The 21,886-nt window shown below is 41.2% G+C and overlaps 1 protein-coding gene across 3 annotated transcripts in view; it reads right to left on the bottom strand.

Moving 5' to 3' along the window:
• LOC113482589 (cytosolic carboxypeptidase 6-like) overlaps positions 1-21,886 on the bottom strand; it is a 969,074-nt gene that overhangs the window by 95,391 nt on the left and 851,797 nt on the right. For all 3 annotated transcript variants that reach the window (XM_026853353.1, XM_026853354.1, XM_026853355.1), the window contains exon 10: positions 12,362-12,514. In XM_026853353.1, coding sequence (XP_026709154.1) covers positions 12,362-12,514 — 153 coding nt within the window. The remainder of the gene's footprint in view (positions 1-12,361; positions 12,515-21,886) is intronic.

Below are 21,886 nucleotides of genomic sequence, written 5' to 3'. Positions count from 1 at the left end.
GGGGGTGGGCACTGGGGGGGTGTGGGGCAGGGGGTGGGCAGGGAAAGGGGCAGGGTGGATGCATCAAGAGGTGGGAAGGAACAGAGGTAAAGCTATCCACAAATGAGTCTCTTGTTTTTCTGGGAGAATCTATTGCCCTAAAACCCTTGTAAAGCTGAAGTCATCATTAAGCAAATGCACTGAGCAGGCACAGCAGGAGAACAGCTAAACAAATATTTATTTCTCCAAAGCTGAATCACATGGGAGTGTCAACAACAGCAACAGCAAAAAGTACAAAGTCTGGAGGGTGGAGGGAAACACTAAAGACTTTGAAGTTCTTAAATAGGGATATTTGTATAAAATCAACAGTAATTTGTTATTAAAACACACAGATATATTAAAGCTCACAGGACTCTGCTTCCCAGCTTGTGTGAGAAAATTCAGTGAATAAATAGCTATCTACAGGATTAGGAGGCACCAAGCAAAAAGAATCCAGTGTTGAAAGAGCAGAGCAGAAAGAGTGAAGGATTCCCCCACTTTCTAGTGAGAAGAAACCCAGCAGAAAACTACACCTGCATTTCACGTACACTTGAGAGGCTGAAGGTGTGTTGACCCTCTCTTTGCATCTCAGACATTAGTGCCTGCTTCCACAGGCCCTCCTACAAGATTTCTTTCTCCTCCCCATGCTGTGCTGAATGCCTTCTGGATGACTGGTTTCCCCATTGGGAATGACAGTGAACAGCCAGGCAGCACAAAGAAATTTGTAAACCAATTGGACCTTATTCAGACATTGCAGCAGACAAAGAGATGTGTGGAAGAAAATAAGAAAAAAAATGCATGCAAATTCCTTCTGGAGTGGTCTCAAAGCAGAAAAAAATCTTGGCCCTTGATCAGACCTCTCAATGTGCCAAAATCCCTGTCTCAGGGCACTCTTGTCTCTTGGCTGGTGACTACCATGCAGTGTCTCTCCTCAGTGAATTAAGACCCCTGGTAGCTATCTTAAAAGCTCAACAGCCTAGGCAGCTTGCATATGGCTGAAGGCTCCTTGGTTTCTCAGCACTGCTCCATCATCCTGTTAACAAGTACTGGACTGAGCAGTCCATATTCACAAAGTAAGGGCAGGCAGTTTACTGTCTGCCTCTACATGCCTGTATCAATCTGTCACAAGAGTGGCTCCAAAAGACAGAGAGGGAGAATAGCCCATTTCTCACACATCTGAGACCGAATTTGCCCAAGTCCACCCTTTGGTGTCCTGATGGACTTGGTTCTGATTGATGGGAGTTTCCCCTGGCGGGACCTCCTCCTCATTGTATGTGTGACTTCACAGAGGGCTTGCCTTGCTACAGCATCAGAAAATCTCAGGTTGCACAAAAGGGAAAATTTGAGGCAAAACCCAGTAAATCTGGGTCCTCTGTTCAGTGGAAGAAACTGTGCTAAAAAGGGCTGAAATGTCAAGGAGGCTCAGTGTCCAGCCAGTGATGGATGGGAGCTTCAATTCTACCTTTCACTAGTGGCAGTGCAAAGGGACAGGGTACAAAAGGTTACTTTCTCATACAGGACTTTTAGGGAATGAATCTTTGTTGCCTTCTGAAATTGCTCAACACCTTAGGGAGAAAAAAAAAAAATCAAGGTATGACCACAGCACAAGTCAGACCTTGACAGACTCCTAGCATGGGAACCAGGGTACAGGGTGCAGGACTGCACATCACTTATGATCAATCCTGAGGTGTTTCTCCAACCCAGCAAGAAAGGAAACAACAAGGTACAAATGACTCAGAAAGTATTTAGGAAAGAAATTGTCAACCAGACAGAAATCTGGTCGCAGGCTTTGACAGATAGAGAAAGATGAATTTCTGATTTAGCAAGGCCTAGGGGGTTCCTGAAATCCAACAGATATATTTTACCACCTGTTCACATCTACTGCAACACAACTGATTGTTTATGTGCCCATGGAAGGAAGTAGCAAACTGCATATATCTTTAAAAACTTGAGCTCTACTCTGCACATGAACGTTTCCCAGAAGATCATTTGTCCTCACAGAGTAGCTGCATGAAACTCAGAATAAAGAAATCTTCCCATTTGCTGCTCTAGATAGATGACGTAGGTCCAGGAAGTGTCTTACAAAAGGATGTAGCATGTTCAACTGTATGCTCACAAGAATCAGAGAATCATGTTAGAAATCTTTCTAACGTGAATCTAATCAGAAGAGCAGAGACATAAACAGCAAGAGGATTCATAATTTGAGAAGGGTTTCATATCACAACACATAATTATGCCATTTCCATTTGGGAAATAAGCTGCATTTTATAACTGAGGTTAGGTATTTCCAAAAAAACCCCACCCCAAAACCAGAAAAACTACCCACATTTTTCTCGTTCTGTAGTTGAGCAATACGTACTTTACCTACTGGGGGAAATGGGGATTATGCATACAAATTGCTTCATGTTCTTCACCTATCAGGACCAGCAACGGCCAAGTGTAATCAGGACTCAAATACTACCTCATCGCTGATGCTGCTCTTATAGCTGAAGAGCAAGCTTTCTTTCTAAAGCAGGTCTGACCTCTGTGATCCTTCAACTCAGTGCCCCAATGTAGAAAAAAGTGATAATAAAAAAGATAGTAGTTACTGCTCTAGAAAAAAGGAACGACACACCTGTCATCAAGGAAGAATAGACGTGCCATTGGGAAATGGACCGGAGCCCAGACAATGTCAAATCCATCTCGGCGAAGGGTTTTACAGTATCAGCTGTAACTCACTCTCATTTTCTAGAATGCTTTATTGAAGTCTGCAAAAGTTAGAAAGAGAGCGCAGAAATGCACTGGCTTTGAAATCTTTGCCGCAGAGGACTGTAAATAGCAGTATTACAAATTGTGACTCTTCTGTTTGCCCCTCCGCTGGGTCCTATAAGACGGGTGCAAGCAGCAGCTCACTTTCCTCATATGGACAGAGCTAATTACTGCCATGGTGTGCCCAGCAGTCACTGCTTTGACCCTGCCATTCTTGCAGCTTGTAGCCCATCAAGCTATTTTACAAGCAAAACTTATCTCCTTACTCCCCTGGAAGCACTGAGGGAACTTCTCACTTCAAAAGCCAACTTAACTCTCTCCTCACACCCACCTCTCACCAGCTCCATTAACTCTCTTAATAGACTGGAAAGCATATGTGTTAGTGTTTTTTGTGATAGACTATCAACTCCATGCCAACTGGGTCTGGAGACTTGGAAATCATGGCATTTGGGAGGCTGCTATCCGGCAGCCTTCTTCCAATTTATTTTACAAACAAGCTGCACCCAGCATCTGAGTTGTAGATGGGATTATCAAAAAAAAAAAAAAAAAAAAAATCCCAAAGGGAGAAAGCTGATCTGGAGGTAGCAAGCAAAGAGGAAGGATTCTGGGAGCAGAGGCGTGATGAAGTGGGAACAGAGCTCAAAATTACTCCCAGATTCATCTCACCTTGTAGTTTTGCCTTTGAACAGGAAGGAAAAATTTTTCATCTCAGAATCATTTGTGACTACCGAAATTTGGGAAGAGAAGGTTTTGAAAAGTTCAGGATCATTTCAAAGAGGGATCCCATTATTTGAAGTTTTTCCAGATCCCTTAGGGACAGCCAGATTGGACTGATTATTTCTGTGAAAAAGGCTCACTCACTCTCACGGACAGCTCTGCAGTTGACAGCATTTGGTTTCATAACTTCTGTGCCTTGTAGAAAACACTGAGGTGGGCAGCAAACTTTGGGTTTAACAAGGGAAAATACTCTGAATTAGAATACGATTTGCAAAAATCTGAGGGAAGGCATGCAGAGCAGATCTGAAGCAGTTTGACCTGTCCTAAGAATGTGAGAAAGAAAAACCTGAAACTAAAAATCTGCAGACCAAACAGCCTCAAATCCTAAGAGATTTTCACCGTTCTACTACCTGTCTTTTTTGCCTTCTTCCTCCTGCTCAGTGGAAAGCAGACAGCAATCACCCTTTCTTAAAGGCAGCATCACATTGTAGGAGTAGCAGGAACACAACCTTCCTAGCACCACACTGTCAGACTTTAAAGTGCAATTCTCCTCAGAGAAATAACAGTTTAAAGGTACTTTGTCACCACACACACATCTGCTCCCTGAGGGGCTTCATTATCCCTTTAATATGTAGTGGAGGAATACTTTTCCCCCTCCCCCTCCCTCCCATGTGTCTTTCAGTCATGCCTGCTTAAGTTTGCTGATAAAAACACATATTTGCATGGTCATTAGCAGAGGGGTTGGAAGGAGGGAGACTTTTTAAGTTCTCAGTTTATGCCTCAAAACCAAAAGTACCCAAATGAGCTCCCTTTTTGGAAACTCTGTTGTTAGAAAAGCAACTGGGTTTCATGCTTCAGGGTTTCAGCTGTTCACCTTGCAAGAACTACAATAGTTGCACTTTTCACTGTTCATTAATATCCATGCTCTGCTCTCTGCAGCGCTCTGCCATACAACTCCAGGACTATGGAGGTCTCTGCAGTCTGCTGCCTGACTCTGTACCTTGTACCAGTTAGACTGGCAGCACCACTACAGGGATTTGGCCTGTGTTTCACACTCGCCAGAATTCATCCTCGCATGCACTGGAACTGGTTGTACGCACAAACTCCCACCTTCCCACGTGCTACAGCACTGAAGATGCTAATGGAGTTCACTGGCCTCACCATAGCAGCTAATACAACTGGAATCCAATCAAAACAGCAGCTCTTCTGAGAGAGCTTCTTAAACAACAATCTGCAGGGTGGCCATGTCCTTCCCTGAGACCTTCGCAGTCAGTCAAGGGCTCCCCTACAGAGTTGAGCAGTCCATCACAGCCTACTCGGAAAAGGCAAGAGGATGTGGCAGATTTCATCCCATCCTTTAAGTAATCCTCAGTTGGAGCTCCTCTCACCACCAGATACTGCCACCCCAAACACACACATGTGTGCGTGCACACACACAGTGTACTGTCACCCAAGGTCCTCTCAGCCCCTTCTTCAGTGAGCCTGCTTCTCCTTGTCACCAGAAGTGCACTTCACCACACGTGACAATGTCCCTACTCTAACCATTAACTATGCACAAACCCATCATCCATAAACCAGAGAATTAGTCTGGAATTCATCTCCCTTTAAAGAACCAGACCAAGCTGTGACCAGTAATATGCACAAATAAGGGACCTGGCAAATGCTTCAGGGTAGTAATGAAGAAAAGATCTGGTTTTCTCCTCTTGTTTTTTACTAATAGCAACCTCTGCTTCCCAGAGCACATCCTTCCCCAAAGATGCCAAAGCTGGCATTTCCTAGTCTAAACTCTACAGAATAATCACACCGTTTAGAAAATAATTCGTGTCTCTGGAGTTCTCAGTTTCCCTATTTGTCAGTAGAAAATGAGACATTTCCTCAAAATATACAATGAAATAGCCTCTAGCAATAGCCTGCAATGCTTTTCTTTCCAATAGTTTTATGAGCATGTGTGCGGTCTCCTGGGAGTGCTTTCATAATCATTTAACAAATGACAGAAACTTAGGACAATGAGAAGCAGAATGGGATGCAGTTGCAGATCATGCATGCAGTTGCTTTGAACAGTCCACAGAAGTAGTGGTTTGGTCTGTGGTAAAGAGATGTTCTGCTCACTTGTAGGTCTAAACCAGGAGATTACAACCCCTCCTAAGGAGGGGCAGCATGCTGTACACTGCTCCCAGAGCAACCCAGTACAGCCCATTGCTCAGACTCTTCCTGGGCGCTCTCACCGCTCTGGAACAGTTCTCTGGACCAGACTTGTATTCTAGATATTTTAAACTATCCCATAGTTAAAAAGGCAATACCCAGAGAGAGATCCTGGGAGGGGGATGGGTATTCAGTTCTTAACCAACTTCCTGCCCCTCCTTCACAGCACAGTGTGTCCCAGCTGAGTGAAATTTGCAGCGCTCTGCAAGAGAGGCAGCTTGCATTTGCGCGTACAGGAGCTCCTTTCCTTTGTGCTATTCTGGGAGGCTGTCACCTGCTCCCAGCTTGTTGACATAAGGTAAAAGCAATGATGGTCTTTGAAAATACACCATAAAACCGCTATGAAAACTTGTTTCTTTTGCGGATATTCAAAATCTCTACCTGTGTGGGGAAGGAGAAGGGACTGTCAACTCCTATATGCACAAATAACGCAGCAAGAAAGTGCTGAAAGAAAATCCATTTACTCAAACACTATTTCCTCCCTCCTTTTCATTTTCTTTGCAATACAAATTAATTCAACCCTCTGTATAAAAAGAGGGGTGGACTGGTTCAGCACAATGTAATGGAGCAGTTTAATTTATCTGCGACTCTCCAGAGGGCAGAGTTCTTGTGAGACCAAAACATATAATGCTTAGAAGCACAGGCTTTACAATCAGTTTCCCTATGCCACCAGAAACACACTTCCTCTCCCTTCAGCCAATCTCCAGGAAAAATAAATAATTAAATAAATAAATAAACTAACTAACTAATGGAGCAACATGTCCAAGAAGCAGTGAGCAGAAATGCATCCCAGAGGGGTGCTAAAGCATATAATAGCTGTATTTGTCTTCCTTGAAATGCCCTGGTACAAGACAACAAAAAAGAAGGTAGGATCATTTGTTGTGCTCAGGTTTTAAGAGATTTCTGAGTAGATCTGTTAAGCTTGAATGCTGTTAACAAAACCTACCTGAATACAACAGCTTTTGTCTTTCTGGGATGAAGGTTTTTTTTTTCTGAAACAGCAAAGGCACTTTGGAGATGATGGTGTGAGTATGTACTTTACTTTGGGATGAATTCTAGGTCTAAGCAACATGCTTGCAGATCCCTCTTCCTTGCCCAGTCCCATGCAACACATCTTTATTTTGGAACAGGTTATTGGCATTTGCTCAATGTTCATGAGCTGTTATTACTCCCTCAGGCACTTGTACCAGTGCTTCCTTCAGACATGTCCCAAAACATGCTGGGATTAGTAATAGGGATCACAAAGCTAAGAGGGAGATGTCCAGCCAGGGTAAGCGATAACAGCTCAGCAAGCTGCCATGGGTAAATGGGAGAAGGTTTGCTGGAAGAAACACATATTCCCTAAGAAAGCTTGGATGGATGAGGGGGATGCTGTGGAAATGAGAACAGACCTGGACAATGTGGATGAAAAGAAAAAAAATAGAAGATATAAATAGATTAAAATCTTTTCCTTGGTTACTCACTTTTAGATATCCTGGATAAAAAAAAAAAAAAACAAAACCAAAAACCAACAAACCAAACCAAACAAAACACCACAACAAAAAGTACTAGGGCAAATCATTCCATATCTGAATTCATATTGCTGAGACAGTGATAGTCTCAAAAATATGTTTCAGGTCACAGTGTTATGGCACTGGAGTTAACAACATGTTTCCCTAAAGGTGGGTTGTTGTTCAAAGACTTCACTGTTGAGTGCGCAGCGTGGTATAAACATAGGGAGCTGCTGACGAAGAAAGCAGACTGGTGCTTTGGAGACCTGGGTTTTATTCTTTGATTTCCTCAAGCAAATCGTTTTGCACCCATTCTTTCTCTCTTCCCCAGCATGACTGTAAGCTCTTGGGGTTGTGGACGTTCTCAGTAGTTCTGGGTTCGGCTAGCATAGAGCTAATTTTTCTTTTCAGTAGCTAGAATTAGACATTATCCAGGGCCCAAGATAACAGGATCCCAAATTTTTATCAGGGTCTTTGGCTAACTGCAGCACACAGAGGACAACAAACAGTATTTCTAAGGAAGGTGATCTGCCGGGAGGTTGAATACAAGAAAATGAAATGAGAACTCAAAAGTATTCCAAGTACCACCAGTTTGGAGTCCAAAGGAAAAAAAAAAAACCAAAACCAGGAAGATTAAGCCAAGTACCTCTGGCCAGCCTTTTTCCTTTAACTGCAAAGAAAAGCAATCTTTATGAAGTGATAAAGCCATCCAAGAACGGCTGCAGTTGTTTCTTTTAAACGAACCAGAGAACAGATGGTCTCCTCTCATACTGTCACAAAGGTCAAAATTAGCCACCTCTAAGACTAGCAAGTTCTTGAAATGCTCAAGTGCTTGTGTCTGGTCCTTATGACTAATCCACTCTCCAGAACAAGAAAGGTCAGATGAAGAACACCCCTCCAAATACTGCAACAACTCCTAGCCATGGCTGATGTGTAAGGCACTCAGACATGGTGTCAACAGCTGCTCCTAAAACCCAATGAGTCAGCCTTTCAAAAGAGCTTGTCAGATCTCACTGCTAGAGCTTCCACAAAGATTATATTTACTCCCCAATGTTTAAAAATATCCTCCTTAAACCTTGAAAATGTAAAATGTTTTCCTTAAAGAAGTTGTCCTTTTCCCCCAGACAGCTGCCCAAGAATGTCTCATATATTTATTTGAGAGCAAAACTTCCCAGCTCTTCTTTCACTTTCCTATTCATGTGCTGACAGCTAAACCAAAGGCAGGCCTCTGTTTCTGAAGTCATGTACAAATGAAGTATTTCTGGTCTCTTTCACAACATTTACCTGCAAACCACAGTCAGCCTTCCAGAGTACTGTGAGGTTAAGTGTTCTTCTCAACAGATAGGGTACAGAGACACTGGGTGACTTGCCTTTGGTCCTACAACAGGCACGCAGGCGCAAACCCCCTATCCATCCCCTACTCTAATCACCAATCTCCCTTGGATGCTGTCATTTAAATAAAAAGGCCTATTGGAAATGACAGGTGAAGAAAGCAGTCCAGGCATGAAATGCACTCTAAAGTATATTAATAGAAGGTTGCCAGACAAAACGGCACAAGGCATTTGATCGCATCATCTTAGGCTTGTTGTTCATGCTCCTTTGCATCTGGCTGTGTGATTTCTGCCAGATTCTCGGCTGGAGGAGCAGGCTAGGATTTGCCTGCTTTCCCTAACCCGTGCCGGGCTCAGCTGCAATCATGCAGAGCACTGAAAGAAATCCCTTTGAGTTGGGATTCATTCCGAACGTGTAAAACTCAGACAAATGACTGCTTCTCCAAAGTGAATCCCATTTCACAGCAAGTAGGTTATTAGTGTGGAACTCCATACAAGTAGCCTGCATTCAAAAGCCCTCTGCATTATTAATAGAAGATGAGCTTTTGACATCAAAGGAGAACCATTATGTATGCTAAACGGTGGCAAAAATTGTACCCGCACTTCAAACCTTTTCAGTTCTTTGTCCCTTGTAAATCAATCAAGGTTGACAGATGCTTTAAGGAGAGTAATCTTTTCAATGATACTGTCAATGGATAACATAATGGAACATTGTCTCTGTGCTGTGTGAAGACATGGAGCTAGTCAATTATGGACAACACTTCATGCAGCCGCCAGTTTTCACTTGAAGTGCTGCTGTTGAAGTATTATAATCCCAACAAATGGCCGCAGCAGCATACAATGTAAATGAGACCTCCTGAAGCTTTGGAAAATTAATTAGTAACAACAGTGGTCCATTCCCACACTTTCAAACACCAGCCTGGTAATGTTAACGATGTACTTCCCCCCTTCCCTTTGAGCAGTCAATAGGGCATATTTACATACACTATTTTTAATCTTCAACACTTTTTTTCCCCTCCTTTTTAAATGCAGGAAGCTCTGGATTACTTTCCTCTCTTTCAAGCAGCAAATTTCACCCCTGATATTTCCAACCAGTCACATAACTCACATGACTGGAGCTGAAAACAAGAGAATAGAGACTTTCCCACTTAGAGACAGCAGTAATATTCACTCCTCTTGCTTCACGCACGTCGGACACTTTGTGGCAGTCTCCTTTTCCAACACTTCTGTCCCCTCAGCTGCCCTGAGAAGAATGGCTTGGATGGATGGCAAGGGAAAAGCTTCCGGTCTCAAGAGACCAGTAGGATGTGAGTTGAAAGCCCAATGTACTAAGTGTCAGCAGCACCTATGTCAAACTGTGGTGCGCTGGATGCCAACATATATATCCGATTGCCACGTTCTACAGAAAGGAGATTGAGAGTCAAAGGGGAGAGACTGCGCTGTTTATTTAGCTATTGGCTTCTATTTCCTACGTCATTTTCTCAAAGATTTTCCCTTTGTCAACCAAGGCTTGCACTAAGAGGAACACTTAATCTCCCACAGTAAGAGAGAAATCAGACACTTGAGAACAAAATTTCTAAACTCCTGTCAATTGCGGGTTTTCATTGCTATGATCTGTGAACGCCCCCTTATTTAGAATGTGTTTTTGAAACAACCAGGTGCAGATAAGAAACTCTGAGAATCATAGATAAGAATCACAGAGGTCATCTTGGACAAGAAAAGGCTGTTCCTTGAACCCAACTCCCTCTTCCCCAGGCTCCAAAGAGCTGGGAACAGAAGCAGCTGCTGTCCCCCCTTCATTTAGTATGGATTTGGTCCTCTGCACTCTGGACAGTTTTCTGAGAAGCCCTTGCAGTGAATGACTGCAGAAAGCTTCACACTGCAGCAGTCCCCTGAACCCCCAAAACATACAGATAATGGTTAAACTATACTGACAATTGTTAAACAATACTATGAAGCAAGAGAGGCAGCAACAGCAGTCACACACCTTCCCAGGCATTACCTGGCCAGCTGCCACTGCTGGTCCCAACAAGAAAAGGGAAATATTTGGTCTACTAGAGACCCCCATCCTGGGAACAGAAAAGACAGAGGAAAGGATATCTTCTGCCTAGTCTTAGAAAAGTCTGAGACAGATCCAAACTTCTTCCCACTCTCGCATAAAACAAACTACCACAGAAGAGAGAAATGGACAGGAATCGGGAGGTCTCAATTTCCTCTTCCTTTTACTGGAACAGATCTGTCAAGCAAAGAGTGGCACAACTCCATTTCTATACTCACTGCCCGCTCAAACTCCACAGTGCAATATGCACAAGCACAAGACAAAAACATTCTCTACTGCATCTTGATTAGAAAGCTTTAGGCTAGCATTCTTGCCACGATGAAAATGGCCTTTTTTTCCAGTTACAGTTTGTTTTGCCATGCACACTCATCTGGTTTTGTTTCTGGGTTTAGATGCTGTTTCTCTAGAGCTAAACACATGAAACACTACAAGGTCCTTATCCTACTCCATCCACCACCTCTGTCACAAGCTGACTGGGATGGCACTGCCGAGCAGGCAGGCACCATGCCCCAGCCGTCCCCATCTTTGAGAGATGACCCAGGTTTCTCTCTCAGTCCTGAAGGATGAAGTATAAGCAAAAAGGAGACAGCAGACTGGGAAAACCTATGGTGGGTAACAAAGAGGGTTAAGAACATAACAGACATAAAATTAGGACCCAAACAGTAGGTTCTGCTCTTCTCTGCTTGATGCGGGATTCCAAAGTAATTTTTAATTGAGTGTGTTCCCATTATGTAGCTGCCAAATGTCATCCACTGCCTTCCCTCGTCACAGCTTATGTCTGGAAGTTCCCACTGCCTTGGCTGAGATGCATTTCTGAGTATTCCTTATCCCAGTCAAAGGAAAATAGGACACCAAACACCACTTACTTCAAAGACTGTCCACTTAAGCAAACCTGGACTGCATAGATTGAAACAGAGAAAGGGATAACTGTAGAGAAGTAGCTTAGCTGGTAGCTCCACAGGTGTGAAAGGTGGGCCAGGAGAAGCAAACAAGCAGTTGCAAGCAGGCAGTCTTGGGCATTGTGTGTGCTACTTGCACAGCTTTCAAGGAAAACTGATGCACAAAAGAGGCTATGGAAAGGGCCAGGATGTCATACTCTGACACAAAGTTGCAACACACTGGACCAGAGTCTTAAATCTACTGACTTCTGCAGGGCTACTGCAACCAATGTGTGCTAAGGATCTGTTCTACTCTGCTTGAAACTTACTCTAAAAACATATGCCCCTTTCCAGCTCATTTGTAGTTTACCATTTATTTGCAATATCCAGAGATACCTACACACATACTTTCTTTCAAGTTACAAGACATGTATTGAGTAATTGCATATTTTCTTGCACAACAGTTTCCATGGTAATATCAAAGAATTTCAAAAGCATACATTGCCTTTGTCACAACTTTCAACAGAAAATTATCTAAACTTTTCTTTCAAGTTTATTATTTTTACTATTTGCTATTATTTTTTAAAAATTTGCCCAATGAAACAATAAAACTGATACAGTTGATCAGAAGACAATAGATCTGATGACAACTAAGTGTTCCAGTAATTCAGAACCAAAGGTTATAATACAGAAGATAAAGAACCTGCTCTGTTCACATGTCTAATGACAATACATAAGACCACACTTACCAGTTTTGGATAAGGTAAATATAAGAAGGAAAACAGTAGCTAATGATGACAAAAATTTTAAGTAGCCTTCTATTCATATTAAAATAAAATTCACACAATCCAATTAAGCCAGAGACTTATCATTAAAAAATAAATTAGGAAAAAATTAATTAAGAGAAACATTGCTTACATAAGAGAAGTCTTCAGCATTCTGACAGAGTAGCTTGGGAAAAACAGCCTGTCGCTGAAATCTTTCCTCGTCTTCAAAGATGTTCCCATACATGAAGCCATTCATCATGGTGGAGTGGGCATGGATGTCAATATAGAACTCCAAGTTAATCTTCTGTTGAGGGAAAACAACAACAAAACATTCAGCATGAGATAAATCATCGCTGCGTTATGTAGGTGGAGCCTCCCATAAATCCACTAGAGCCATCCTTGAATCTAACCATGGTGCCAGTGTCAGAGAGCCGCGCTAAAGACAATGCTTTGATGCATCCAGCCATTCATGCTGCTTCATGGGTGCATGTGAGATGCAACACAGGACCATGAGAGACATTGCCTTACCTGTTCTGAGAAAGCTGGAACATTTGTGCAGCACAGGACACTGTGCAAAACAGAGTCAAAGCATTATCTTTTGCCACCGATAAAAATATGCACCTTTCAGTTCTAGAGCATGATTATTCATTTGCCATGTCTGCACAGTTCTGCGTCGCAATGTGTAGATGTACCCTTCTGCCTTGAAAGATGGGCTCAGAATTATGTAAAAAAGACCAGTATTCCCTGTGCAGTTTATTTTAGTTTATAAGGAGAAATACCACAAATGATTTTGTCTTGCTCTGCTTTGCAGTAGTGATTCAATAGAACAACTCCCCAAAACAAGTGCCTTGAATGCCTCTCCACTTGTAGCTTCTCATGTGATTCTGCATCAACTCTTGCTTCAAAAGAAAACACAAGGAACCCTAACCCAGAAGTGCTTGCTCTCCCCATACCCTTCCTGGACTGGCAATCTAGCGTCAAAAGGTGCTGTACGAAAACACTTCTCAAGTCTCCAGTCCAGGGACACAACTTTTTCCTCACATGACATAAGTGATACTACTTCTGCCACCAGTGGCAAAGAGTGGATGTTCACCTTGATGACCATCTGCAGTGCCACTGACAGCAATAAGAAGGCAACATCCAGTACTAAAGAGTGCTACCAGAGCAGATGCCACTGAATTACCCAAACTCTTGCAACTTCTGGTCCTGAGCAAATGGTGCTCTGAGACTAGACAGTGACAAACCCACCCCTGTCACCTTGCCACCATGGGTCCAGTAAGAACCTTCCTGATGACCAGAGGGCTACAGCTCAGATGTCCCTGCCCCAACACAGGGGTGGAGAAGAGCTTGGTTAGCAGCAGAGAGATTATGATGCCTAGCCCTGTGTACCCCTGGGTGGCAAACAGGGATCCCGACCAGTAACATACAACATGGAGCTCTTCGGTCACATTTCTTGCCTGCACACAAAGCTTGCTCAGGCTACTGGAAAATACTGAGCTATGAGACAGCCCAGTGTAATACAAACACAGTTTGTATTATGCAGTTCATGTGACAGCAGTGTCAGCTCTTCCAGAGAGTCTCTGATGGGGGGAGAGCATCATTCAGTAGGTGAAAATAATATGATACAGATTTACTTTCCCTTGGCAGAAAACCAATGTACAATACACAGTGACTGTTTAGTTTAATTAAACAGCCTAGAGAGAGTAACACTGTATCTTATTAAGCCTCTCCTATGTTAAAATGTTAGCTAATGCAATATCAATATCTGACCATGCTTCATAGGAAAAGGAACATTTGATTGTATTTGACTCTAATACAATAAATTGTTTGCTCCTGCCAAAACGTTATGCTGTGCTATGGAGGACCAACACTGCAATAAAGCACACATCTGCTATTTAGAGATATAGCACTGAGGAGAAAGATTAGCATTGACAGGATGAAATACCACATAGGATTTTCTTCCTCTCCAAGCATACAGAAATTAAAACCAAGATTGAGTAATATTATTTTTTATAAGATAATTTCCCCATCAGAAACAGAATTTGATGAGATCAGATGCACACAGGCATATCACCATAAAACAGAACATGTTGTAGAGTCTCAAAACAGTGATTTGATAATGAATTGAGGAGATAATCTAGTTAAAGTGGATATTTGTAAAGCATGAATGTCCTTCACACAGAAGTCAGTGACCTAAGTCATACTTATTTTAGAACAACTAAACAGAATTCTTTATAGGGATGTATTTACTAATATGAAGTAACTGAGAAGGACAGTGAGATATGTAACAGTAGAGTAGTATCATTTGTGTCTTAACACAAATAAAGCTGCTGCCATAAACTCTATGATTTGTGCTGTGTCATACTATATTCATTCATCCGTAATTAGGAAACTGTTTCCAAAAAGGAGGTGTCTATGAACAGGGACACAGAGGCCCAGATTACTAAAATAACTTTCCATAGACTATCCAGCAAGAAATTCACCTGCAAACATTGATGAACTGAGTCTCAGCTTAGTGTTCAACTTGATCTAGTCATCCAGTCTAACACAGTATCACCAGAGAATATTTTCTAAACTCTTTTAGGATTCTCGCTTTAAAAGTTGTGAAAAAAAGCATTCCAGAGAATTTTACAGAATCTCTTGGGGTGTTAAAATTTCCTTGAAGATTTTTCTTGATCATCAAAACCATTTTCAAAGAGTCTTGTGACACTGGTTATTTGTGAGGGAACAGTGTCCTTCACAGATTTCACATTCACCTGAAGATTAAGCTTCCAGATCACTTATTTGGAAACCACAACATTCAACAGATAGCTCATCACTCAAACATGTGTTAAAAAACATTTATTCAGTCATTCATTTCCTAAATCAGCCCACAATAACTGTTCAACTGTTTGTTTGTTTGTTTGTTTGTTTTTTTCTGGTATTTGTTCCTCACCCTCATACTGAACACATAAAAAACTATTTCACATATTTTTGCCCACTAAATATAGTCCAAATTTGCAGTTGTCCATCCTATTCAGTAAGTTGTTACATATTGCTATAGTAATTGCCAATTAGATGTACTACTCCTAGACACTGCTGTATGTGAGCAGAACAGTATTTGTGTTGCACATTTCTTCTCATCACATTTATTATTTTATCAAAGGGAAACATCTTGAGCGTTCTCCATTACAGAATAAAATAATTCAGTGCATTGTTAATATAACACAAGTTCCTAATGGAAAAATTCTCTTTATTCACAGACAGAAAGATATTGTGGCCTTAAAACAGAAAATAATAGCCCAGTCACTGGGACATTAAACTCAAAGTTTGCCACCCTGTGCCCCAAGGAGTAGAGCAAGTAGTAGACTATTTGTTTTTAGGCAAATTTGACAAAAGAATTGAGATATGTTCCTGAACAATAATGGTATTTCCTCTCTCTCTTTAGAGTCATACATATTCATAAATACTTTTTGTGTAGGATCTGTTTCACCCACTGCCACACTACAAATTTAAGCTAGGGAATAAAGTTTTATATTTCAGCTGAGGTTCTCTGGAAGATTTTGACATAATTACTGATCTCCTGCAATTTAGGCAGGAACACAGAATTAACATTTTATTAAATATATAATGACACCTACTGATGGGAATTTCAGAAAAATCAGCAGAGAGCTGACCTTCTGAAATTGTTTCTCTTAGAGGTAGGGAGAATTTTAATGGGAGAATAAAGTTAATAAATGTATGTGTGCATTTACATGAGCACATGCAAACACACTTAAAACACAAACCGATCCTATCTGCTGTTAAACCACAGGGCTATCTGCCAGTATCTACACAGCAGAACTCACCCTGATTATGGCTTCTAATGCAGTAGCATCTACAAGTAAGAATGGGAATAAATTTAGAAGTGGCTCAAAGCCTCATAGTCACATTTGCTTCAGCCTTTAAGCAGAAAATAATGAATAACCAGGCTCAAACATCTCTGGATGCCATAGCTGCCTTCTGAGAGACTTACAAGTTACATCCTACAATATGATATTAAACTCATCATTTTCTGCTTTAGAGGTGGAATGCAAAATGATTCAGATGCCTTATAAAAGTTATCATGCAATTTAATTCCCTCAAGTGTCTTTTCTTTGTGCTTACAAGCAGCAGCAGAGATTTCTCTCTCATACTCTCTTTCTTAAGTAAAGCTGTAATTACCTGGGTGACCCAGCTTACAGAGTTGGAGAAAACAAAGGCAGACTTGGTCTTTCTTTTCTCTGTGTGTCAAAACAGAAATCACTCACTGACTGACAGAGACAATGATTGAACCCCACTTCCTAGAAAACAACAGCTAACATTCTCTCCCTTGAAAAGAAAGGTCTTTGCCTCTTCTTGCCACTTACCACATAAACCCAGAATAAATAAATAAGCAAACGAATTTCTGCTCTAAAGTTCATTTGAATCTTTGCCTTTGTGACACACACTTTCCGCTGTTCTCCTGAGTCAGTCTAAAGTTTCTGGCAGCTCGAGAAATATACATATAAATTAGGGAGGGAGAAAAATGAAAGAAATATTGGATAAAGTATAAGAGCTCACACACATTGTCAAGATATGAAATAGTCAAAGTAGCACAGAAACTGGAAACTGGTTCGTGATCCATATAAAGCTTTGAGAAAATATATTCTCACTTGTCTGCATTTTTATTTCATTAGCTGAATGCCTTTGGAAGGTCAGTAATTAAAAAGCAAAAGGAAAGAATGATGTTAATAGCTAGTGTTGATATGACCAAAGTTAGATTTTGAACAGTGCAATTAAGATTCGTAAGGAAACAGAGATTTAATAAATAAATAAATAAAAATCAATAAATGCCGTAATAAAAGGATAAATGTGCATTGAGCCCAGAACATGAGCCACTAGAGAGACAAATGATGCAAGAAGAAGCCAGATCTGTCCACCAGCTGTCACTTCAATATGGATTTTATTAATTCTTGGGCATAGCAACTGGCTTAGAGAAAGACCATCCAAAAGCCTTCTTCACTCCAATATTTCATACAGGGGATGGGATAAACTCCTTGCAATGTTTTATACAAGTACCTAAAACCATGGCTTGTCGTTAGTGGCAGGAACGTAACAGCCTTCAGGCACACTTCGTACTCTCCCTTCTAAGCCACTGTTTGGAGCAAAGGGACATACAACAGTTGGCACGTCATAAGGAGTTTGCCCCTATCGGTTCAGAAAGGACTCAGAAATTCCCAGAAGACCAGCCCTTTGATGCTTCCTCAGGTCCAGAATCTCTCAAAAGAAAATTCTGCGTAGTCTCAAATACATCCATTTTGACACACACACCATACCCCATGCTTACCTATTTTTGCAATGCCTACAGTAGTAACACCAGAAAACACAAATGCAATGTGCTAATAAGCAAAATAAAGGAAAGCTGACCATTCAGCATCACATGTTCAGCAGTTTACATTCAGCTAGAAAACACCAGTTCTGGCCCTTTCAGCTCCAGGGAACTCTGCCCAGTGTGCTGAATCACTCTTCAGGGATGAACACTTGTCTCCTTCTCATTATACAAGGGAACATGAGGCAGAATTCAAACTGTCTGGATACGGTTCACATTTTCTAGTTTCCCTTGGAACACCTGGAATTGGATGCCTGGTTAGGTGAATTTTACCCAAATCACTTTTCTTACATCTGCCTTGTCCTCATATTTTTTCCCTAAAATTTGAAAGGGCCAGCATAAACCCTCACAAAAAAAAAAACCCAAACAAACAAACAAAAAAAACCCACCAACCAAAAAACCCAAAACCAAAAACAAACAAACAAAAACAAAACAACAAAAACCCAAACAAAATAAATGCTTCCAAGAACATTTTCCTCTGCCATTCTGTATAACCTCTGACAAGTCAGTCCTACAGCATCATCTCCAGTTTTACAGATGACGTAAGCCACACCCTTGTTAGAGGCACTGTTTCGGAGGTATGGAACTGCCCCTTTGTAGCCATAGGGACATCTTTCTCCTTCCATTCACCGTCTCATGGACCACCTGCTCCATTCACCTTTTTAAGCACCATGGCAACAACAGCAATCACTTACATAAGAAATTAATAGTAGAAAAGTGGCTTACTATTTTTAAAAACCTTCTAAAGGTTAAAAAGCTTAAAAAAAAAATTCAAAATATTTCCTCATCTTGCTTCCTGAGAAGGGAAAATGCCAGTTTAGAACCACTCTTATTCTCACTAATATGAAGCACAAAAGCCAATTTCTCCTTACTCCTGCAGACACCTTTACACAATCTTTTAAGTGTCTCTGCAGAGGCAGCTTGCAGCGATGTACCACCAACTCTGCATGCCCTTCTAGCAGTTCTTCATAACACTTCATGCATTTTTCCCAGATTATTTCAATGACATTCCAAGAACTGCTGTCTTTTGGAATGAACCGCTACAACCAAGTTGCCATTCAGAAGTAATTATTTACTGATCCAGTTACACAGCAAGTTCTGAATCTAAATAATGATACCTCTTAATGTTAGGCATAATCTGACATGACTCATTAGTGCCTCAAAGAGGATGGAGAAGAGACTCCTGTTAGTTCTATGGGTTCATACAGCAATTGGATGGCAAGTCCGTCAACACGGTTTTCCTGCCTGTCTTAAAAAGTAACGGATGCTTTTATCCATAGAAGAACATAGGACCCCCCTCAATGAGCTTGAACCCTGCTCTTGTGTCCCCATCAGTAGCCCTGAGAGGAGCTAAACTCATAGCTCTGGCCTCAGAGTGGGAGGTCAGCAACATGCATATTCTGATCCTGGTTCTTTATCTGCTTGCTTCTCTCACCTGCCAGTGCAGATAACAACACCTCCTGAGGATTAGCTGACGTTTGTAAAGCACTTTGAAGATATAAAGCATCACAGTGCGTACAAGTTAAGTATTAATTCATCTGCCAGGCAGATTCACTCTTTGACCCCTCTGCAGAGACATCCAGTTAGTGTCAGCTCTGGCAGTTTTTGCAATTCAGGCACCTGTCCACCAGCTACTGGACTGAAGCCAACAATTCACACAGGACGCAGAAGAGCCGTCAGATGGTAGTAACATTTGGTCACGACAGGCCTGAATTGGATTTGAAAGGGTGACCTGGAGGTGAAAGGCTCTATCAAGAAGCCACTTCTGTTCAAATGCATATTAAATTATAGAGGGGGCAAAGAGACAATGTTAAGACCCAGATCAAGTTTAGACAAGACTTTTGGGTCAGCTGCATGAACAATTCTTGTAGAATTTTTACCCTAAATTAATAGGAACCAGAAATCACACTCTTCTGGATTTTGGGCCTGACCCCAAGCCAAAACTAGAAGGGTGAGTCTGAACAAGGACAGTCATTGTTCTGTCTCATCCTTTCTCTCACTCATATAGGAGCAAATGTACACATACACTCAGCAACGTGTGTGTTGACCTTTGCAAGCTCTGAAGTCTTTAGTTGCCTGAATAATTAGAATAAACCACTGGGATTGACCTGGGTCTTGGGGTATTACCTAAACTTTGCTGATCTCACCTGGCTCTGTCCATCTTAACCATCACTTGCATGTCCCCACCACATGCCCTGGAGAACAAGCTCTGTAAATCCTGCCTTGCTCACTTGTCTGCTACTGAACAGCACTGGCTCTGCAGAAAGAGGGCTTTTCAGATAAGAGAAGGGAAAATTCTGGAAGAAGAATCAACAGCTTTTTGGGAGAGGGAAGGAACAAAAAAAAAAAAAAAAAAAAAAAAGAAAAGAAAGTGAGAAAAATGAGAAAAAGGGGAGAAGGGGAGGAAAGAGAGAAAGAAGCTGAGGCTGTAATTGTTCCTTATTCTGATAATTAAAACAAGAAAATTCAGTTACAAAACAGAAATATCTAAATGACCACGCTTCCATCAGATAATTGCATTTGGCTCTGGTCTGGTTCTGAAAATCTGCTTAGCTGAAATGCTCCCAGTCACTGTGTTGAGGGTTTTAGCACTTCTTGGTACTGTTCCTTAGACAACCACTTGCTTGCTGTGTAACCATACGCAAGTCATTTAATGCCTTTGAGCATCATTAATTGCTGCTTAAACACCTATACTATATTAAGTTCAACTATTCACTTCATAGCAGTATTAAGAGTTTTGTGTTTTACCAATAACTTTTAATTATACCTCTGCAGAACCTTCTGACCAAGGTACAGAGACTTTACGTTGCAAGGACATAAATAAGGCCCAAAGCCATTGCCTGCCTCTCCTCCAATTACAAAGGCAAAGAGTGGTAGACTCAAAAACAATGGCTGGGAATTATGACTCCCTGTCCCCTAATTTCCTAGGAACTATTCCAGTTGGACAAATTATGTGTAGTCAAATCAAACTCTATAGCAACCAGTTTCTCTAGTCTCTCAAATAATATATGGCATTATTCACTATTTCTTACTAAATAAGCAACAGCTGGCAGAATATAAAGTCATCAGGCAGAAGACCTAAGGCAAATAAAATAAAGTGCTTTTAAAATTAGTTTATACTTATATGGCAGAACTCACTGCCACCAGATTTTGGCCAAAAAACAGATGAACTCAAAGATCAATTAGATAAATTCAAAGAAAAAAGATTCCATTATGTTATTACACACAAATCTCCAAATCACACATTGACAGAAGCTTTGCCCTGTTCTTAGTCTATCCCTTAGCATCTGCAATAGGTCATTGGACACTGAGCCAAATAGACCTTGGGTCTGATGCAACATCACTGTTCTTCTTTTCCAATTAGACTTTAATTTATGCTGCAGAATGAGACTTTTCTAATTCCTAAAAAGTTAAAGTGTTGATTGTTGGTGAAAAGTATACTTTTTTTTTTTTTTCCCCCTACAGTTTGAACTGTTTATTTTAAAAATAGATTAGACAAATTACTGTAACGTAGGTCCTGCTCTATATAAAGCTTTCAGCTCAAGAAGTCCCTAAACAGACAATAACTACAAGCTGGACCTCAAAAGGTAAAGGTTCATTTTACACATGTAAAATTTCTTATACGGGCCCCTGAGTGTCTTTTTTCCACCTACTAACAATATACCCAGAAAATCTGATTAGTTGGACCTATGAGAGAACCTGTAGTGGTGGCTGTTATTTTAAGAGATCCATGTGGAGTAAGAAATAAATAAACATACCTGCATGCAAACTGCAAACCTGCCCAGTCAGGTGGAAGGAAACAACACTAGATGTATCATTCGAGGTTTATGCGGCCATCTACTTGCTAGGGAAGACAGGAAGGCTATAGATGGACATTGTACACATGCTTTACTAGTGATGGACAGCTGAAAAACAAACTATCTCTTTCTCTTCATTTTGCTGGCACAGCCTTGCCACAAGCAGAATTTATCCATGGTCATTAGTCTTATTCTGTTCCTTTGCAAGTTGCATCTTTCTTTTCCTTCCTTGTACTTAGTGCAGGCAACAAGCACATCCAAGTAAGAGATAAAAGTGAAAGCTGATAAACAGGAACACAAGGACACTGAAAGAGATTAGGGACTATACATCAAACATAGCTACTGAGGGGAGGGACAGTGTGCTAACAAATAAAAATAAGAATTGTCACCGATATTCTCTTGTTGACCCAAGATTCATCCGCAACTGTAAGAATAGGTTTTCTTGAGTTTGACCTACTCAGAGACAGATCAGCACAGCTTTTTGCACCAAACCACAGAATGTTTTGTCTGT

This window comes from Athene cunicularia (assembly GCF_003259725.1).
Source record: "Athene cunicularia isolate RWA chromosome 8 unlocalized genomic scaffold, athCun1 chr8_part1, whole genome shotgun sequence".
Classification (NCBI taxonomy): domain Eukaryota; kingdom Metazoa; phylum Chordata; class Aves; order Strigiformes; family Strigidae; genus Athene; species Athene cunicularia.
The sequence above is the reverse complement of the archived record's forward strand: the minus strand, read 5'-3'. Positions and strand labels throughout refer to the sequence as shown.